At 40.0% G+C, this 21,204-nt stretch overlaps 3 gene segments (V, D, J or C); all 3 read left to right on the plus strand.

Annotated features, from left to right (window-relative positions):
* Window positions 1-4,001: 4,001 nt before the first annotated feature.
* LOC115363781 (immunoglobulin heavy variable 3-23-like) lies at window positions 4,002-4,433 on the plus strand (the record flags this gene model as incomplete). The annotated part of the segment is given in 2 exon segments: window positions 4,002-4,044; window positions 4,147-4,433. Coding segments are annotated over 2 exon segments (330 nt in total), but the record flags the coding sequence as incomplete, so codon positions are not given.
* Window positions 4,434-5,559: 1,126 nt separating this feature from the next.
* LOC115363100 (immunoglobulin heavy variable 3-48-like) lies at window positions 5,560-20,688 on the plus strand. The segment is given in 3 exon segments: window positions 5,560-5,619; window positions 16,655-16,950; window positions 20,680-20,688. Coding segments are annotated over 3 exon segments (354 nt in total).
* A 20-nt stretch (window positions 20,689-20,708) lies between these two features.
* On the plus strand, window positions 20,709-21,154 carry LOC115363778 (immunoglobulin heavy variable 3-21-like). The segment is given in 2 exon segments: window positions 20,709-20,764; window positions 20,853-21,154. Coding segments are annotated over 2 exon segments (351 nt in total).
* Window positions 21,155-21,204: the final 50 nt, after the last annotated feature.

Here is a 21,204-nt window from a genome sequence, read left to right on the forward strand (position 1 = left end):
AGGCTGTAGCTGTGGTTACACTTTTTTATTCATTCATTTTCCTAGCTGCTTGTCCTCTGGTTACCCATTTAAACTGGAAATAATTTGAGTGCTGTGCCCTTCACTTCACCATTTAGTATCCAGTAAAGTGTTTTTTTTTTTAACAGTGATTTATTTCAAATTGCATGAATCATCACATTGTAATTAAAAGGTTCTGACTTTTTTTTGTCAAAATTGAATTATTCACGTATTTTGTGACAAATCATTAACGTGATTTTTGTTGTGTCAATTTTTGGAATTTTAACTTAGAAAACAAAGGTTCTGTGATTAAATTAACTAAATTTTAAACTTAAATTTCTGATACTGTTACAACACTTATTTTATGTTTTAAAAACAACTTTGGGAAATCTGTATTCCTTGAAAATGATTGCTTATTTTCATTTTTTGCTAGATGGAACCTTATTATTATAAAGCCGAAGGTGACTTCTGAGGCTCAGAGGGTTCTGTCTGCAATTGACCTGTTCGAAAAACTCATTTTAGAAACTTGGTAGGATTTTGATGTTGTACATTTACAACACATCGAGGGCGTCTGTCTTGTTCCACATCACTTCCACCATTTGGAATGTAAAATTTAAAAGCTCAATATTTCAAAACCACTCAGACTGCAGACAGAACCCTGTAATTCCAAGGTGGCAAAATGTAAAAACAAATATACCACATTGTCATATTACGTTACACAGATACCTTTTGGACCAGTTTAAAACACTATAAGCTTCAGTTGGAGAAATTACTGGGTCAGTACTAGGTATATAATGTCTCCAAAACACTGTGTAAGAAGCTTTTCAAAACCAAATTCATCACACATTGAAATAGGATACAGAGACCAAATCATAGCTTTATATTCTGGATATGTTACCAGCTTGCCTCAAATTTTCAAGCATGCTTATGCTTACAGAAGGAATCATCCCATCCCAAACAACCCAAAAACTTTACTCATCAATTAGCAGGTCTTCGTAATCGATCTCTTGTTCTTCATTGTCTTCCTCATCCATATCCTCGACTGTTTTCTCCAGCAAGTCAACCTGTGTCTGTGATGTCAAGTTTACACACTGATGCTCTGCACAACTGAAGTTCCTAACAGAATAATAAAGTTCTTTGAATTGAATTGAATTGAACCAGTGTAGCGGGGAGGATTGGGCCACACGACCACACTGGCTCCAGGGTACCATCTTCACTCTTCACCCAGCCCTGACCAGGATTGTAGGGCTTGGGGCAGGAGAATGTTGGTGTGGCTGCTCTTTTGAAGCTGGCTGGCCATGGCAGATGGTTAATAAAAACACATATGGGACAATAATTGGCTCTGGGGACATCACAATCCATTTACTAGACACCTTAAGGATTACAAAAAGTTAGGTTAGGTCTTTTGTCTCTCTCACTTCCCTTCCCTGCTGGTCCTCCTGACACGTTTTTGTCATGATTTCAATCATAAATAATTTCCTGCTACATCCATTAACACGCACATGCACACACACACACACACACACATGCACACAATAAGCTGAGGACCTGGAGCGCAATAACGGGTCAGCTGTGAGGCCTTATTACATGGCTTTGACGCTCCATGAGATTTTGTGGGAGAACAAAGCTGAGTATCCATCTCCATCATCTTAGTGTGGGCAAAGACACCATTGGCACACTGTATTTCCAGCACATTTGTCACCAAGTTATGGGCATAATGCACTACAAATGTGCCACTTTGTGAAGTGCACGTTAACACTGATGACTCTTGTCTGGAGACGCAGGAAATAATGGCAGCATTAATCTGATACTTGACTGACAAGGAAAGTTTTTTTTTTTTTTTTTTTTTTTTGCCATGTTACAGTTAATATTCTGGAAATTCAACATGGAGTTTCTATCACTGCCACTGGCCAATAGAAACTCGAAGCCAAGTATGTGCCTAATTTACAGTGTTAGTCTTGGTCTAATGTTCGCACCTTGAACTTAAAATTCTTGAAGTTATTGAATTGTTTACAGTGGATGCACTTCACTATACTGTATTATCAATGCACTGTTATTATCTATTCACTGGTCTTACTAAGCCATGAGTGATTTTATATGAATACTCGTGGTTCTCTCTTGGCTAGTAGCCTGGTACTATCATAAGTTGACCCTTTGACCTTAAAGCAAAGCATTTGCATTCAGTGCCTCTTTGCCATAAAACATGTGCCTGGTGGTGCAGATGGTTTCTGAAACAGTATTGTTGGCAGTGAGTCTCCACTGCATGAAGCTAATGGGTTTGAGATGCCTAAATGGTTACTCAATTCATTATTATTCATAATTGTGCCAGAGAGCCACAGTGACACAAACCACAGTCACTGAACACTTGTAGCATGAAGCCACCAGAAGGGGGCAACCTCAGACCACCAACACATTCAAGGCCACTTCCCTGATGAGGAGGACAAACAACCACTGAATGTATTTCAGGCAGGAGAGACAGTATAGTTCATATAATATGCAATATAGAGAAAATATGGTTCATTACAGTAGATAAGTGATGATAAGTCTTGATAACAAAATCTTTGGTGTTTAGATTCTGTGCCGAGATTTTCAGATTGCGGGGCATCAGCCTTCAGCAGCAGCATAATAAATCCCTCATGGAGTCCAGACACTGGTGGTGAGTGTGGCTGAGGACATCTGATGAGACTGAATGAATTAATCTTTGATAGGGAGGTGGAGGGATGAACAGCAGCGGACGGTGCACATGCAACCAGTATTTTACACAGGTGCTGAATAGAACTGAAAGTCCTTAGTTGCAAAAATAGTACAACAGCATGAACAAACATCTGACCACAGTCAGTCTACAATCTGTGGTAAATGGTAGGTTAAAAACCACTCATCTTGACTGTCTTCATTCAAATACTAACTTCATGCATGTGATGATTTTCTGTTTTGTGTTGCCAGGTGTTGATGGTCAGACTCTGACAGAATCTGAACCAGTGGTTAAAAAGCCTGCAGAGTCCCACAGATTGACCTGCACAGCCTCTGGATTCACATTCAGTGACAACTGGATGGCCTGGATCAGACAGGCTCCTGGAAAAGGACTGGAGTGGATCACCAGAATAGGAACATCTAGTTCTCCTATCCAGTACTCCCAGTCAGTCCGTGGCAGGTTCACCATCTCCAGAGACGACAGCAGACAGCAGCTGTATCTCCAGATGAACAGTCTAAAGACTGTCTTATCTTCTTATCTTAAATAACTTTTGAACCTTGGAACATAAAGACTGGCTAGACTTTAATACTGAAACTATACCATGATCATAACTACAACACAGTGATATGTTTTGACAATTTCTGATATTTGTTAAGCCTGATTGCTTCAAAATATCACGAATGGCAAAATGTGACTGATGATTTAGACTGATGAATATTCTTATTTAATCAAAGAAAATTTTATTGTTTTGCATGTTTTCTGACATGTTGTCACACAGATTTCAGTTCCTGAGCAGCTGCTTCCTCTACAGGCTACAGGTTACTGTGTGTGTCCTTGGCTTCCAGCAATACACAAACACCGAAACCATTAAAACTCTGTTATACAAAATTAGAAACATTTAACCAGCCACCACCAGAACTCGCATCATTCAACAACTCAGGGGTGTAGCTAGAACCTGAAGTTCAAAAATCAGATTTATACAAGCCATATGGGCAGAATATTTTACTTTATGATATTGTCATTTTCAGAAAGTAGTTACTGTTCTAATTCTGCACTGCTCATTTCTGAAGGTTTGAAAACAAACTTGAATTAAGTGATGTGGCACAGTCCCATTCATTAGAGGACTGTCACACTTGAGACAAAACTACTACTTCAGTTTAGATCCACTGCTGAGTAGATCCTCTTCAGTCGTATGTTTGATTGTATGCAAAGTGTACTTCCTGGTTCCTCTGCTATAAAGAGTTGATATGAGGCTGTAAGTTGAAACAAAAGAGGAAGAGCAGCTCCCACCAGTTCAGCTTCAACACAAACCATGTTGTCTGTAGCTCTGCTGCTGCTGCTGGCTGCTGGATCCTGTGAGTCTCTCTGGATTTGACATCACATTTACAAAACCAGCAGCTCTTCTGGTGCCATGTAACTGGATAATTTGATTTAAAAAATGTTTGTGTTTTCCTCAGGTGTGAAATGTGAAGTGTTGACACAGCCAGCGTCTCTGACTGTCCGGCCAGGTCAAACTCTGACCATCACCTGTCAGGTCTCTTATTCTGGCTATTGGACAGCTTGGATCAGACAGCCTGCAGGGAAAGGGCTGGAGTGGATTGGAATGGTTGCTGGTAGCAGCACATACTACAAAGATTCATTGAAAAACAAGTTCAGTATGTCCGAAGACTCTTCCAGCAACACAGTGACTCTAACTGGACAGAATCTGCAGCCTGAAGACACTGCTGTGTATTATTGTGCCAGAGATCCACAGTGACACAAACCATTGGTAGAGCTGTACAAAAACCCCTCAGTCCCTGAACACTTGTGACATGAAGCCACCAGAGGAGGCAGCCTCACACCACTAACACATTCAAAAACACTTCCCTCATGACAAGAAAAAACAGCTACTATAGATAGATAGATAGATAGATAGATAGATCTTTTTAAGGGAAAGAGAATAATGTACTTGAGTTTCTAAGCAATCTTTTAATGACTGAAAATAATTAATAATTTTCAACACTGAATGTGTGTGAGGCTAATTTATTCAATTGTAATAAACCCTTTTAACGTGGCACAGTATGTAATGGAGTGTTATAATGGTATAACATGATAATGCAACTCATGTATAATTGTGTAGACAAAAGTCTTGATTTACTGTGAGGCTACTGAAAAAAACTGATTATTTTCCTGCCAAGCTCTGAAACAAACTCTTGTCAATACAGAACCCAGTCCTACCTCAGCCTGGATTTTATAAAACATGAAAATCTGTAATTTTTGACCCAGGGTAGGGCTTCCTCCTTGTTGCTGCATGTCTGGACTCACTGTTTGTCTGAGAGTCTGTGAGTGTGAATGTAGCTGAATATGTCGACACTGAATGTGTTTTGTTTGCACAGCAGGTGTGTCTGTCTGTCTGTCCTCTTTCTCAGATCTGGAGGCAGTGTTTCTATCTGGCAGCTGGATACCAGTGTGTCCAGTCTTCTGTGGATGTTGGTGCAGGCCAATGGCCAAAGTTATTTCTCTGTTACATCATGTTTGTAGTGCCTCACTTTTGTATACATGCATATATACACACACATATATATAAACACACACACACACACACACACACACACACACACACACACACACACACACACTCGTGTAAATAAATTCACTGTATCACATTTATCTTGGGGTTCTACAAAAATCCATGTTTTTTCCAGATTAAATTCAATCCTTAGAGTCCCTTTGCACAATGAACATTCATTCTCTAATTTTACAAAATGACTGAGAGACTAATCCACTGCAGTGCTGTCCTCCTTCCCTGTGAGGAGGAGTCAATGCAAAACTTTGATGTCTCCCATCTCTACTTATGTGAGTGCAGAGAGGATGACAGAGAACAGTGGCCACACAGTTTAACATGATGGGCTATAGGACAGGACTGCTGCTTTTAACTATCTGCTGGGCAGGTGAACATTTTTACTCATGTGGATTTGACAGCGTCTTCATTCAAATATTAACTTCATGCATGTGATGGTTTTCTGTTTTGTGTTGGTAGGTGTTGATGGTCAGACTCTGACAGAATCTGAACCAGTGGTTAAAAAGGCTGCAGAGTCCCACAGATTGACCTGCACAGCCTCTGGATTCACATTCAGCAGCTACTGGATGCATTGGATCAGACAGGCTCCTGGAAAAGGACTGGAGTGGATTGCTGCTATCAGCAGTGGTGGTGGCAGCAGCACCTACTACTCCCAGTCAGTCCAAGGCCGGTTCACCATCTCCAGAGACAACAGCAGAGAGCAGCTGTATCTCCAGATGAACAGTCTGAAGACTGAAGACTCTGCTGTTTATTATTGTGCTCGAGATCCACAGTGACTGGAGTTGGTGGAGCAGCTGTACAAAATCCTCCAGTCCTCATCCTCACTGCTCTGTCAGATCACCAACACTCTTACATCTGAGCAGCAGTGAAATATGACCGAGCTTTAAATGAATATTTAGAGAGAGAAAAGGAACTCATAGCAAATAATTACAACAAATGATTTGAACACATCAAATGTCTTTCAAATATTCCACAAATATTTAGTGAATAAATGTAAATGATAATATGATGAAGAAAAAAATCACTTAATTACCAAAACCAATGCAGCATTTTGGTAACTGAAAGCATCACTGAAAAATATAAAAAAGGAAACTCTTGCTTCAGTCACTAACATCTATCTACAATATGGTGGGTTGAAAGTGAGTGATGTTATTTTGAAGTAGAAATTAAACTACTGTTCTTTGAAACATTAGAGGGCAGTCAATGGATTTTCTTTTTCTCTTCTTTTTCATCACAGGAAGTTCAGCTCCAGCCTTCTTAATGAGTCTTTAATGACTTTTGAACCTTGGATCATGAAGCCCAGACTTTAATACTGAGACTATACAAATGAAAATGGGAAATTAACACTTTGAAGAAAATCTGACATTTTTTTTTGTTAGGAATGTACAGGTAGGTCCATAAGTATTTGGGCAGTGACACAATATTTATAATTTTGCCCTTGTGCATCACCACAGTGGGTTTGAAATGGAGTAATCAAGAGGTGACTGAAGTGCAGACTTTCAGCTTGAACAAAAATATGGCATCTACCGTTAAGGAATTACAGCCTTTTCCATACTTTGTCACCCCATTTTCAGAGGCTCAAAAGTAATTTGACACTTGTTTCTTGGCCAAGTGTGGCCTTTTCCCCTCATTATTTCATGACAAATTAAGAAAACAAAAGCTCTGGTGTTTATTCCAAGTGTTTGCATTTGCATTTGGTAGCTGTTTATCAAACCCTCAACATGCGATCCAAAGAGGTGTCTATGCAGGTGAGGGAGGCCATCATTAGGTGTAAAAAGAAAAAAAAAATCTATCAGAGATAGAAACAACTTTAGGACAGGCCAAATCAACAGTTTGGTTTATCCTGGAGTACGACAATGACACACCTACCTCTCGAGGAGGTCGGCATATCATTGTCCAAATCTACAGTCATGAGACATTTGTGAGAAAATAAATACAGAGGGTAAACAGCAAGGTGCAAACCACTGGTGTCACTCAAGAACAGGAAGGCCAGATTTGACTTTACAGAAAAAAACTTCTAAAAAAGCCTGCTCTTTGGACAGATGAAAGGAAGATTAACTTGTACCAGAAAACTGGTTGTAATTACTAAACAGTTAATGCCATATTTTTGTTCCAGCCCTTACATTAAAGCTGAAAGTCTGCAGTTCAATCCCGTCTTCATCACTCATTTTCAAATCCACTGTGGTGGTGTACAAGGGCAAAATTATAAATATTGTGTCACTGTCCATATACTTATAGACCTACCTGTATATGCAAACAAGATCACATTCAATATATGAAATCACCTCCAATAATAAAATACTGACAAATGAGTTTCAGAGAACATGTTGGTTTAGTCTGAATAAAAATTTAGCTTTATGGAATTGTGTCCTTCACATGCCTCAATAAAACTACAACCATACAACAGTATATTGTTATCAGAACAGGAAACTGATCAGGGAAAAATGCTGCAATACAGTGAATCAAACACTGAGCAGATTATTGCAGAAAGAGACATAACAGGTTGATTTAAAACCTCAACAGAAAGCAGAGCTGATTTCCAGGAAACAAAAAGTGTTTTCTCTCTCTTCAGAGATCACAGCAGTCAGCAGGTGGATTAACCCATTTAATCCCACCGGTCACAATAGTGACCGTAAAAAAATGTTTCATTTCTAAGGCTATAAAAATGTTACTGAATGATCTATCAATGCATTTCCAGCAAATATTGAAATAAGAAAGGGTCTCAATGAAATATGTGCAGTGTCACATGTTTACTGTAAATTGTCACATGACCAGAGCTGTTTACTTCCTGTTTGCGCCAAGAGAAGAGGATGGCAGCAACAAAGCTCCCAAAGAAAAGCTTAGTAAAGTATGTTAACATAAAGAGAGGACATAGATTTTTGGTACACATCATGTTTAAGGTGTCTAGTATTGATGTATGCATTTGAAATTACACAACTTTGTTCAGTGTGGTCATAGAACTCACAAGCATGTCACCGGCAACAATAGTGACCGGTGGGATAACCCATTGTATCTACATTAGAGTTCTCATATTCTGCCCGAACCCGACCCGACCCGACCCGACCCGACCCGGGCCTAAAATTTACGTGAATTGGGCGGGTCGGGTCGGGCTTCGGGTTCTGTGGGGGATTTTTTTTTTTTTTTTTTTTTTTTGTAATAAAAAAATAGAATTATGTGTTGTGTTATTGATTATGACGTTTCATTTTTATGTGACTGGTGGAGAGAGTGAGAGACTGGATTGGATTTGGAGGCTAAACTTTCAGTGACAGACAGACAACCAGCTGTGCGAGCGCAGCGCAAACAAGTGAGAGAGAGTTGCAGCAGTATCCCGCTGTGCTGGCAGACTCGGCAGCAGGGACGGTTTCTGCTATGGGCAGTGCAACTGGGGGCGCACGGGGAAAAAAAAAAATCTCCAGTTTTCTAGACTACCGTATTGACCCGCACATGCCGCGGCACCATCAGTTGGCATCAGGCGGGCCGGCCGCGGCACCGTCCGATACCGCGCCCACCCGTCAGGTCTGCCGGATCTGACAGCTGATACCGACTGATGGTGCCCCGGTGCCGCGGCCGACCGGCTCTGCTAAATAATGGCGAATTTGGCGATTTTTTTTTTTTTTTTTTTTTTTTTTTCGGGCTTTATCGGGCTGTCGGGCCTAAAGTTCGGCTAATTAGTCGGGTCGGGTCGGGCCTCGGGCTGGCCCAGTCGTGGCCGGGTCGGGTCGGGTCTTAATTTTCAGGCCCGATGAGAACTCTAATCTACATGCTAATACACATAGGCTAACTGTTCTACCTAACTTTCTGCTGCTACCTACCTTTCTGCCTAACTTTACACACACACCACACACACACACAGACACACACACAGACACACACAGACACACACACGGACCCCAGGAAGGCTAGCTAGCCAACTACAGTTGTGTTCAAAATTATTCAACCCCCATTGCAGTAAAGGGTTTTAGGAAATTTAACATTTATTTATTTATTTATTTATTTAATTAATCTTTTTTATAATGAAATCTTACAAGGACTTGTAAATTAGCTAAATGCAACTAAAATTACAAAAATGCTTTTTCTAATACACTAACAAATGTCATTTTTGTGATTTCCTCATTGACAAAATTATTCAACCCCTTAAAGATTACCACTCTTAAGAACAGAGGTCTCAATCAGGTGTTTTCAATCAGGTGTTGAAAACACCTGTAGATATGAACAGAACCATAACGAGCAATTATTAAGCAGATTTAAAAAGGACTGGTGAAGTCCAGGGGATGGTCAAAGAAGTCAAGAGAGGAGGTCATTTCTCTTCATAAGCAAGGATATGGATATAAAAAGATAGCAAAGACATTAAACATTTCAAGAGACACAATTGGAAGCATAATTTGCAAGTCTAAAGCTAAAGGCACAGTGGAAACGCTACATGGGCGTGGCAGAAAGAGGATGCTGGCAGCGATTGCTGTCCGGTACCTGAAACGAAAGGTGGAGAAAAATCCGTGGGCGACAGCTGAGGAACTGCGACAGGACTTGCCAGAGGGAGGTATTCATGTTTCGGCCCAGACTTTACTGTGAAGCATGGCAGTGGGTCAGTTATGCTCTGGGGCTGTTTCGCTTCTTCAGGTACAGGGAATCTCCAGCGTGTGCAAGGTACCATGAATTCAGTTAACTACCAGGAGATCTTGGGTGCAAATGTCATGCAATCAGTGACAAAGCTGAAGCTTGGGAGACGTTGGACCTTCCATCAGCACAACAATCCCAAGCATACCTCCAAATCTACCATGGCTTGGTTGCAGAAGAAGGGCTGGAAGATTCTGGAGTGGCCATCGCAATCGCCCGGCTTAAATCCCATAGAAAATCTCTGGTGGGACTTGAAGAAGGCAGTTGCAGCACGCAAGCCCAAGAATGTCAGTGAACTGGAGGCCTTTGTCCTTGAGGAATGGGCTAAGATACCTGTAGATCACTGCAAGAAACTTGTGTCAAGCTATGTTTCACGTCTGAAGGACATTACCTACTGCCAAAGGGTATTGTACTAAGTACTAAGGATGTATGTGACTAAAAGGTTGAATAATTTTGTCAATGAGGTAATCACAGAAAGGACATTTTTTGGTATAATAGAAAAAATATTGTAATTTAAGTTGCATTTGTCTGTTTTACAAGTCCTTATTTGATCTGATTATGAACAAGATAAAAAATAAATGTCAAACTTGCTAAAACACTTTACTGCAGTGGGGGTTGAATAATTTTGAACACAGCTGTAATTCTACCTAACTTTACACACACACACACACACACACACACACAAACTGCATAGGTCAAATAGGCCTATATTCAGTCTGTCCAATGGTTGATACAACACATTATCCCACCGGTCACAATTGTGACCGATCATAAAACACACTTTTTCCACACACTTTTCCATGAAAATTTCTAAAAATTATGATTGATTGTTTCAAAGGGCTACTAATGACACGTGATTTGGATATTTTTGTGTCTGGGAAAAATTTGGGAATAAATTGGTTAAAGTGATGTGGCACAGTCACACACATTAGAGGACTGTCACACTTGGGACAAAACTACTACTTCAGTTTAGATCCACTGCTGAGTAGATCCTCTTCAGTCGTATGTTTGATTGTATGCAAAGTGTACTTCCTGGGGCCTATTCCATCAAGCTGGCTAACGGGATAGCCTGGCTTATTTCGATGAGCCTCGCTAATTTAAGTGAGAGTTCCGTTCCATCGAAGTGGCTTATATAAGTTGCAGCTCAGTAACCATGGTAACTTAGTCAGCAGAACTAGCCTGCTCCGTGGCAGGCTTACAGCCAAGCTTAGCTCAGCTGCTGTCAGAGAATGTCCGACGGACGCAAACAGACCCCCAAATGACGGCTCCGTCACGTCTGTATTGTTGCCCCGGCAACACATATTCAATTTAATTAAATTCAAATTTAATTATGTAGCACCATGTCCGTGTTCGGAAATATAAATTCAGACTTAGCCTATTTCCCACAATGTGACGAAGCATGAATGTACGTGTTTACTTAATAAAAATAAACGTAATGAAAATCATGTGTTATCACTGTCAGTCACCGAAATCAACCGAATAAACAATCAATTACTCAATCAAATTTTATTCATATAACACAAGTCATACATCAAATGCAACAACAAGCGTTGAACATAAAAGGGTTGAAAAGAACATGAGGTTAAATAAAAAAAGACGTCTTATTTTATTTCCCACCCGCAATTTGCGATGACCCGCCTCTATTCTGCCCGAAGCCAATAGGTTAGTTGACATAGGTGAGGGATGTTTACAAAACACATATTTCAGTCATCCCACTTTTTGAATGATCCCTTTATATTTGGATTTTTACATGTAGCCTACCTATAATTTCATATATAATATAAATTCCTAAGTTTTGAAATCATTTAGCCTATTAACCATTAAAAAAACAAAACAAACTCAATCATCATTTTGTTCAAGCTATGAAGACAAAGAATGGAAGCATTAAATACAGTCCAAACCATGGCTTTCTGTTGTGTTTAAATTTATAGGCTACTTAGCCTACTTCCTTCTCCAGTTTTTTGATTTCCATATCCCGACGGTGTCGCGCCGGTCAACAATCCCGCTTCCGGCGCCCCTCTGGCCGCTAGCGGCACCCCTCCAGCAGATGGCGCCCTAGGCAATTGCCTATACCGCCTATGCCAAAAGCCGGCCCTGTTTGTGGTGATTTCTCTATATTCTTCATATAGTTCATCAGCGGTGTCTGCTCCGCCGCTGAAAATGTCGAGGCTCCCCTTTTCTCCTCCTTTTGAGACAGTTGTATCTTCGTTTCGACAATCGACTGTTCTGGGCTGCTTATGTACCCCATGAACGCGCGCACTTGAGGCTCGTTCAAACGTGGCTAGAATTAGCGCTGACCTGACGCGGCTGAATCACGTTAGTGGAACGGGTTGAGGCTTTAGTTAAAGTTGACGCTAATTCAAGCCAGGCTATATCACGTAAGCGCAGCTTTCTTTAGCTGCTTTCATGGAATAGCCCTCTGGTTCCTCTGCTATAAAGAGTTGATATGAGGCTGTAAGTTGAAACAAAGAGGAAGAGCAGCTCCCACCAGTTCACCAGCTTCACATGTGTGAAATGTGAAGTGTTGACACAGCCAGCATCTCTGACTATCCGGCCAGGTCAAACTCTGACCATCACCTGTCAGGTCTCTGTCACGGGGGCTGGAAGGTGGAGGACCCAAAAGCAGGAGCTGCAGGCAAAAAATGCTCAACGAAAAACAAAACTTAACTAACAGGGAACACAAGAAACTCAGGCAGGAAGCAGAACGTAACAGAACACAATGAAGCACAGCACAACACAATGAACCAACAAGGAACAGAACTCAAAACAGGACTTAAATACACAAGAACCAAATGATCAAACAAGACACACCTGGGGAAGGGGCTGGAGCACAAGACAGGAGAACACAGAGGATAGGCTGAGGTAAACACTGGGAGGGATCAGAACAATCAGGGATAATTGACAGACACAGGACAGGTGTGACACAGGGAGGAGCAAACAAGGCACAGGTGAAATCACTAAAAAGAACCAGGCAAAAGAAACACATGAAACAGAACCAACCAAAACACAAGAAACAAAACCATGACAGAAACACACATGAAACAGAATCAAACAAAACACAAGAAACACAAAACCATGGCAGTCTCTTATTCTGTTACCAGCTATTACACATCTTGGATCAGGCAGCCTGCAGGGAAAGTGATGGAGTGGATTGGATATGTTATTGGTAGCAGCACAGCTTACAAAGATTCACTGAAAAACAAGTTCAGTATGTCCTCAGCCTCTTCCAGCAACACAGTGACTCTAACTGGACAGAATCTGCAGCCTGAAGACACTGCTGTGTATTATTGTGCCAGAGATCCAGTGATACAAACCATTGGTAGAGCTGTACAAAAACCCCTCAGTCCCTGAACACTTGTGACATGAAGCCACCAGAGGAGGCAGCCTCAGACCACTAACACATTTAAGGCCACTTCCCAGATGGGAAGGAAAAACAACCACTGAATATATATGTTTATTGGCACAGATGTTCAGGAAATAAGAAAAAAGAACAAAATGCGAAATAAATAAATAAATAAATAAAATTGAAGTCTTATTTTTTTATTTTCATCTCTAAAGTCTTTTTTGACAAAAACGATAGATATGAGTTTAATCATACACTGATTTTGATTCACAAGTCACTCAGTTTTGTTTCTTGTTATTGTTGTTTCCTATTTTGTCATATATTTTGCACTTCAGGCCTTCTGTTGAAAATAGTGAATGAATGCAAAATGAATGGATCAATGATGGAATGAATGAAGGATTTAATAATAAACAAACAAAGAAATAAACAAACAAAATTAATGAATAAATAGATTCATTAATCACAACTGATTGTAACTTAACATTATTCAGTAAAGTGTGCCCTGTTTAAAAAATGTATATGTAGACAAATGTTATGTGATCTGCATAATGCAGAGGGACATCCCAATCTGATTTGATTATTTAATAATAATAAAAAAGTGTAACTTTCAGAAACATTCAGTCATGCGATTTTTTTGTTCAGTCACTGGCAGTGGGTTTGAAGTGTCACATTATAACCATGTTCATCCTGCATAACCTTGGACTTTTACTTGTTACTGTACGTGTTCATACCGAGGAAGTAATTGATGCAATTTTTTATATTTCAGTGTTAACAAAAAGCAAATCATATCCACCCATGTGTAAAAAAGATGTAAATGCACAGAGCGTGTGTTTATTCAGAGCCAGATCCACTGCTTGTGCTGCAGCGGAGTGTTTTCCACCCACATGATGCGCAACTCAAAACAATTATTTTCAAATCTCCCTTTTTAAATAATAAATTGAGTCTTGTTTTCTGGTTTTCAGTCCTGTGTCTTTTACCATTGTACCATGGAAACCACAGCATATGTGTGCTAATATTTACTGATACACATGGTGATGTTATCAGTGTAAATGTGATATTTGGTCATGTGGTCTTTGTCATGTTGAGTGCATCTGACTGCAATAAGACACACAAGGAGTTTACAAATGGAGTAATCAATCAGTCAATCACTCAATCAATTCATCAAGCAAACTACACGTTCCATTGCCGCCTGATTCAAACAATACAGCACTATAAGAAATTTAATGAACCATATAAAGTTATAAAAACTGCTGTAAATACATTTATGAAATTAATGAACATGCCTTAAATACTTGTAATGCAATCCATCTTCCTTTTATATCATGTGAGTGTTGTGCTGTATGCAAAGCTGACTTCCTTCTAGTCTGCTATAAACAGTTGATGTCACACTGTGAGCTGAGGCAGACGAGAAGCTCCCACCAGTTCACCTTCAACACCAACCATGTTCTCTGTAGCTGTGCTGCTGCTGCTGGCTGCTGGATCCTGTGAGTCTCTTTGAGGGACAAACACACACTCTATCATCACACTGCACCACTTCTTTATTATTATTACACTGTCAAATACATTGATATGTTGAATATTTTCTCCTCCACAGGTGTGAAATGTGAAGTGTTGACACAGCCAGCGTCTCTGACTGTCCGGCCAGGTCAAACTCTGACCATCACCTGTCAGGTCTCTTATTCTGTTAGCAGCTATTGGACAGCTTGGATCAGACAGCCTGCAGGGAAAGGACTGGAGTGGATTGGATGGAAATATACTGGCGGTGAAAACTACAAAGATTCACTGAAAAACAAGTTCAGTATTTCTGTAGACTCTTCCAGCAGCACAGTGACTCTAACTGGACAGAATCTGCAGCCTGAAGACACTGCTGTGTATTATTGTGCCAAAGATCCACAGTGACACAAACCATTGGTAGAGCTGTACAAAAACCCCTCAGTCCCTGAACACCTGTAACATGAAGCCACCAGAGGAGGCAGCCTCAGACCACTAATTAATTTCATGCCATGTGTTTCTGTGAGCAAGAGACTCTGTCCCCTGGAGACACAGAGCTACAAACAAGTGGCTCACATGGTGCAAGAAGATCAGACAAACATGCAGCCAAAGATTATATCCATATATTTATTAACAGACACAGTTTTGCAACGATGTAAAACAAAATTTGTATATTGATCATGAATACTGTAAATCTGCATTAGTTAACACAAGATCATACATTTAACACTGGTGACTTTAGGCTTTCTTACTAAATAGTAATGAAACACATTTAATACAGAACACTGATATAATTATAAGCCTTTATGTTGCATGATGCAAGTAACTACCACTTCAACAGGATTTATTTAATGTAGTTTCCCACTTCATCCTCTGTGTCCAGTGGCAGCTTCTGGGCTTGTTAGATTTGAGACAAAGAAGGAACAAACTACAAGGAGAAAACCCCACTAACTGTTGTGCTATGATGAATCTCACAAGCTGACCTGCACATACTCTGGGTCCAGTGTTTTTATAAGAACAGGTGACTCCTGGTAAAAGACTGGAGTGTGTTTTCACCATCAGTCGCTGTAGCTCCATCAAATACTCAGCTGTCAGTCCAGGGTTGGTTCACCATCTCATCTCCTGTAGTGAACAATATGAGGCTCTTTGGATGAATGTTGGCCTGTTAAGATTTTAGTATTTATTCTTTTGCTGGCGAAACATAGTGAAAAATGTTAAATGAGCAGCTGTAAAAAATTCCACATAACATATAGACATATCGGGTGCTTGGAGCAAATAGTAGTGAAAAATTTTCCTTAGCTGTCCATCCTAAAATCTGAAAATGTATGGAATTTTTTCCTTAACTCACATGATTTAACTCCACACAAAATCTTGAAAATCTGTTTTACAGGAACTGTGTTGTAGAAAGGTTTTGTGCGACATCGTCATGCATGTATCCAGCTTACTGAACAATTTCACAACATCACCATCACCCCATGTCAGCCTCAGGTCGGCTAACTTGTTACTCATTAATCACTTTCATCAGCAACAGAAACTCGGAGCTAACATTGCTGACCCCAGTTCACATGATTGATGCCAACTGTGTTTCCAGTGTAGTCAAGCATGTTTGATTACCTGTGGGTCACATTTTATTCCATTGGTCACTCTGTACAGTGAACATTCATTCTCCACTGCATTAAATAGTAACTGGGAGACTAATCCACTACAGTGCTGTCCTCCCTCCCTGTGAGGAGGAGTCAATGCAAAACTTTGATGTCTCCCATCTCTACTTATCTGCCTGCAGAGAGGATGACAGAGAACAGTGGCCACACAGTTTAACATGATGGGCTATAGGACAGGACTGCTGCTTTTAACTCTCTGCTGGGCAGGTGAACATTTTCAGTCATCTGGATTTGGCATCGTCTTCATTCAAATATTAACTTCATGCATGTGATGGTTTTCTGTTTTGTGTTGGCAGGTGTTGATGGTCAGACTCTGACAGAATCTGAACCAGTGGTTAAAAAACCTACAGAGTCCCACAGATTGACCTGCACAGCCTCTGGATTCACATTCAGCAGCTATGAGATGAACTGGGTCAGACAGGCTCCTGGAAAAGGACTGGAGTGGATCGCCTATATAAGCAGTGGTGGTGGCACCACCTACTACTCCCAGTCAGTCCAAGGCCGATTCATCGTCTCCAGAGACAACAGCAGAGAGCAGCTGTATCTCCAGATGAACAGTCTGAAGACTGAAGACTCTGCTGTTTATTATTGTGCTCGAGAGGCACAGTGACTGGAGTTGGTGGAGCAGCTGTACAAAATCCTCCAGTCCTCATCCTCAGTGCTCTGTCAGATCACCAACACTCTTACATCTGAGCAGCACTGAAATATGACTGAGCTTTAAATGTATATTTAGAGAGAGAAAAGGAACTCATAGCAAATAATTACAACAAATGATATGAAAACATTACGTTTTTTCATGACAGAGCATCATAAACATGAAATACTGACAAAATATTTAGTGAATAAATGTGAATGATTAAATGATGAATGAAAAAAAAAATCACATAGCTACCAAAACCAATACAGCATTTTGGTAATTGAAAGCATCACTGAAAAATATAAAAAAGGAAACTCTTGGTTCAGTCACTACCATCTATCTACAATATGGTGGGTTGAAAGTGAGTGATGTTAGAAATTACGATACCGTTACGATACCGTTCTTTGAAACATTAGAGGGCAGTCAATGAATTTTCTTTTTCTCTTCTTTTTCATAACAAGAAGTTCAGCTCCAGCTTTCTTAATGAGTCTTTAATGACTTTTAAACCTTGGAGTTTAACAACTGGCTAGACTTTAATACTGAGACTGTACAAATGAAAAGAGGAAATTAACACTGAAGAAAATCTGACATTTTTTTGTTCGGAATGTACAGGTAGGTCCATAGGTATTTGGGCAGTGACACAATATTTATAATTTTGCCCTTGTACACCACCACAGTGGGTTTGAAATGGAGTAATCAAGACGTGATTGAAGCGCAAACTTTCAGCTTGAACAAAAATATGACATCAACCGTTAAGGAATTACAGCCTTTTCCATACATTGTCACCCCATTTTCAGAGGCTCAAAAGTAATTTGACACTTGTTTCTTGGCCAGGTGTGGCCTTTTCCCTCATTATTTCATGACAAATTAAGAAAATAAAAGGTCTGGTGTTTATTCCAAGTGTTTGCATTTGCATTTGGTAGCTGTTTATCAAACCCTCAACATGCGATCCAAAGAGGTGTCTATGCAGGTGAGGTAGGCCATCATTAGGCTCAAAAAGCAAAAAAAACAAACTATCAGACAAATAGCAACAAATTTAGGAGAGGCCAAATCAACAGTTTGGTTTATCCTGGAGTACGACAATGATATACCTACCTCTGGAGGACGTTGGCATATCATTGTCCAAATCTACAGTCATGAGACATTTGTGAGAAAATAAATACAGAGGGTAAACAGCAAAGTGCAAACCACTGGTGTCACTCAAGAACAGGAAGGCCAGATTTGACTTTGCAGAAAAAAAAACCTTCTAAAAAAGCCTGCCCAGTTCTGGAACAAGGTTCTTTGGACAGATGAAAGGAAGACTAACTTGTACCAGAAAACTGGTTGTAATTACTAAACAGTTAAAGCCATATTTTTGTTCAGCCCCTTCAATTAAAGCTCAAAGTCTGCAGTTCAATCATGTCTTGATCACTCATTTTCAAATCCACTGCGGTGGTGAACAAGGGCAAAATTATAAATATTGTGTCGCTGTCCAAATACTTATAGACCTACTTGTATATGCATACAAAATCACATTCAATATATGAAATCACATTCAATAATAAAATGCTGAGAAATGAATTTCAGAGAACATGTTGGTTTAGTCTGAATAAAAATTCAGCTTTATGGAATTGTGTCCTTCACATGCCTCAATAAAACTACAACCATACAACAGTATATGTATTGTTATCAGATCAGGAAACTGATCAGGGGAAAAGGCTGCAATACTGTGAATTAAACACTGACCAGATTATTGCAGAAAAAGATGTAACAGGTTGATTTAAAACCCCAACAACAGGCAGAGCTGATCTCCAGGAAACAAAAAGTGTTTTCTCTCTCTCTAGAAATCACAGCAGTCAGCAGGAGGATTAAAGTGATGTGGCACAGTCACACACATTAGAGGACTGTCACACTTGGGACAAAACTACTACTTCAGTTTAGATCCACTGCTGAGTAGATCCTCTTCACTTGTATGTTTGATTGTATGCAAAGTGTACTTCCTGGTTCCTCTGCTATAAAGAGTTGATATGAGGCTGTAAGTTGAAACAAAAGAGGAAGAGCAGCTCCCACCAGTTCAGCTTCAACACAAACCATGTTGTCTGTAGCTCTGCTGCTGCTGCTGGCTGCTGGATCCTGTGAGTCTCTTTGGATTTGACATCACATTTACAACACCAGCAGCTCTTCTGGTGCCATGTAACTGGATAGTTTGTTTTAAAAAATGTTTGTGTTTTCCTCAGGTGTGAAATGTGAAGTGCTGACACAGCCAGCGTCTCTGACTGTCCGGCCAGGTCAAACTCTGACCATCACCTGTCAGGTCTCTTATTCTGGCTATTACACAGCTTGGATCAGACAGCCCGCAGGGAAAACACTGGAGTGGATTGGAAGGGTTGTTGGTAGCAGCACAAACTACAAAGATTCACTGAAAAACAAGTTCAGTATGTCCTCAGCCTCTTCCAGCAACACAGTGACTCTAACTGGACAGAATCTGCAGCCTGAAGACACTGCTGTGTATTATTGTGCCAGAGAGCCACAGTGACACAAACCATTGGTAGAGCTATACAAAAACCCCTCAGTCCCTGAACACTTGTAACATGAAGCCACCAGAGGAGGCAGCCTCAGACCACCAACACATTCAAGCCCACATCCCTGATGAGCAGGAAAAACAAACACTGAATATATATGTTTGTTGTAAGAGAAAAATAACAATATGGAAAGAAAAAATAAATTAAAGTCTTCATTTTTTTTTTATTAAGTCTTGAAAGTCTTTTTTGACTAAAAATGATAGATATGAGTTTAATCATACACTGATTTTGATTCATAAGTCACTCAGTTTTGTTTATTGTTGTTGTTATTGTTGTTTCCTATATTGTCATGTATTTTGCACTTCAGGCCGTCTGTTGAAAATAATGAATGAATGAAAAATCAATGGATGGATGATTGAGTGAATGAAGGATTTAATAATAAACAAACAAACAAACAAATTAATGAATAAATAGATTCATTCATCACTTTGATTATAACTTATCATTCATCATCTGTTTATGAAAATGTATATGTACACAAATGGTATGTAATCCATGTAATGCAGAGGAATATCCAAATCTGATTTGATTATTTAATAATAATAATAAAAAGTGTAACTTTCAGAAACATTCAGTCATGTGATTGTTTTGTTCAGTCACTGGCAGTGGGTTTGAAGTGTCACATTATAACCATGTTCATCCTGCATAACCTCGGACCTCTACTTGTTGGAGCCTTTACGTTGCGTGTTCATATAAATGAAGTAATTGATGCAATTTTATATATTTCAGCTCAGTCATCAAATTATGGCTTAAATTTTAAATGTTAAACTGAGTCTTGTTTCCTGTTTTCTGTTATGGTTTGCTTTACTTGTTCCTTTATCTTCCTGTACACGTTCTTTAACTTCTAAAGACTGCCTAACCTATAAAATATTGTGCATGTCATACTGTAAAATAAGTTCTTAACCATTAATGACCATTAATGAATGCTGTTTGGAACCTCAACCGGGGAAACACTGAATAGTGTGTCCACATGGCTGGTTGTAGTTTTGCTGGCCAACCTTGTTGACATCTGTGAAAGTTTCTAATAATTTAGGATAATCCACAACAGTGCTATCGTCCCTCCCTGTGAGGAGGAGTCAATGCAAAACCTTGATGTCTCCCATCTCTACTTATGTGAGTGCAGAGAGGATGACAGAGATCAGTGGCCACACAGTTTAACATGATGGGCTATAGGACAGGACTGCTGCTTTTAACTCTCTGCTGGGCAGGTGAACATTTTCACTCACCTGGATTTGACAGCATCTTCATTCAAATACTAACTTCATGCATGTGATGTTTTCTGTTTTGTGTTGGCAGGTGTTGATGGTCAGACTCTGACAGAATCCGAACCAGTGGTTAAAAAGCCTGCAGAGTCCCACAGATTGACCTGCACAGCCTCTGGATTCACATTCAGCAGCTATGAGATGAACTGGGTCAGACAGGCTCCTGGAAAAGGACTGGAGTGGATTGCCTTTATACACACTGGTAGTTCTCATATCTACTACTCCCAGTCAGTCCAGGGTCGATTCACCATCTCCAGAGACGACTCCAGCAGTAAGGTGTATCTCCAGATGAACAGTATGAAGACTGAGGACACAGCCGTGTATTACTGTGCCTGAGGAGACACAGTGAGACACAGTCATAGGAAGGGCATACAAAAACTACTTCC

Source organism: Myripristis murdjan, chromosome 8 (assembly GCF_902150065.1).
Source record: "Myripristis murdjan chromosome 8, fMyrMur1.1, whole genome shotgun sequence".
NCBI classification, from domain to species: domain Eukaryota; kingdom Metazoa; phylum Chordata; class Actinopteri; order Holocentriformes; family Holocentridae; genus Myripristis; species Myripristis murdjan.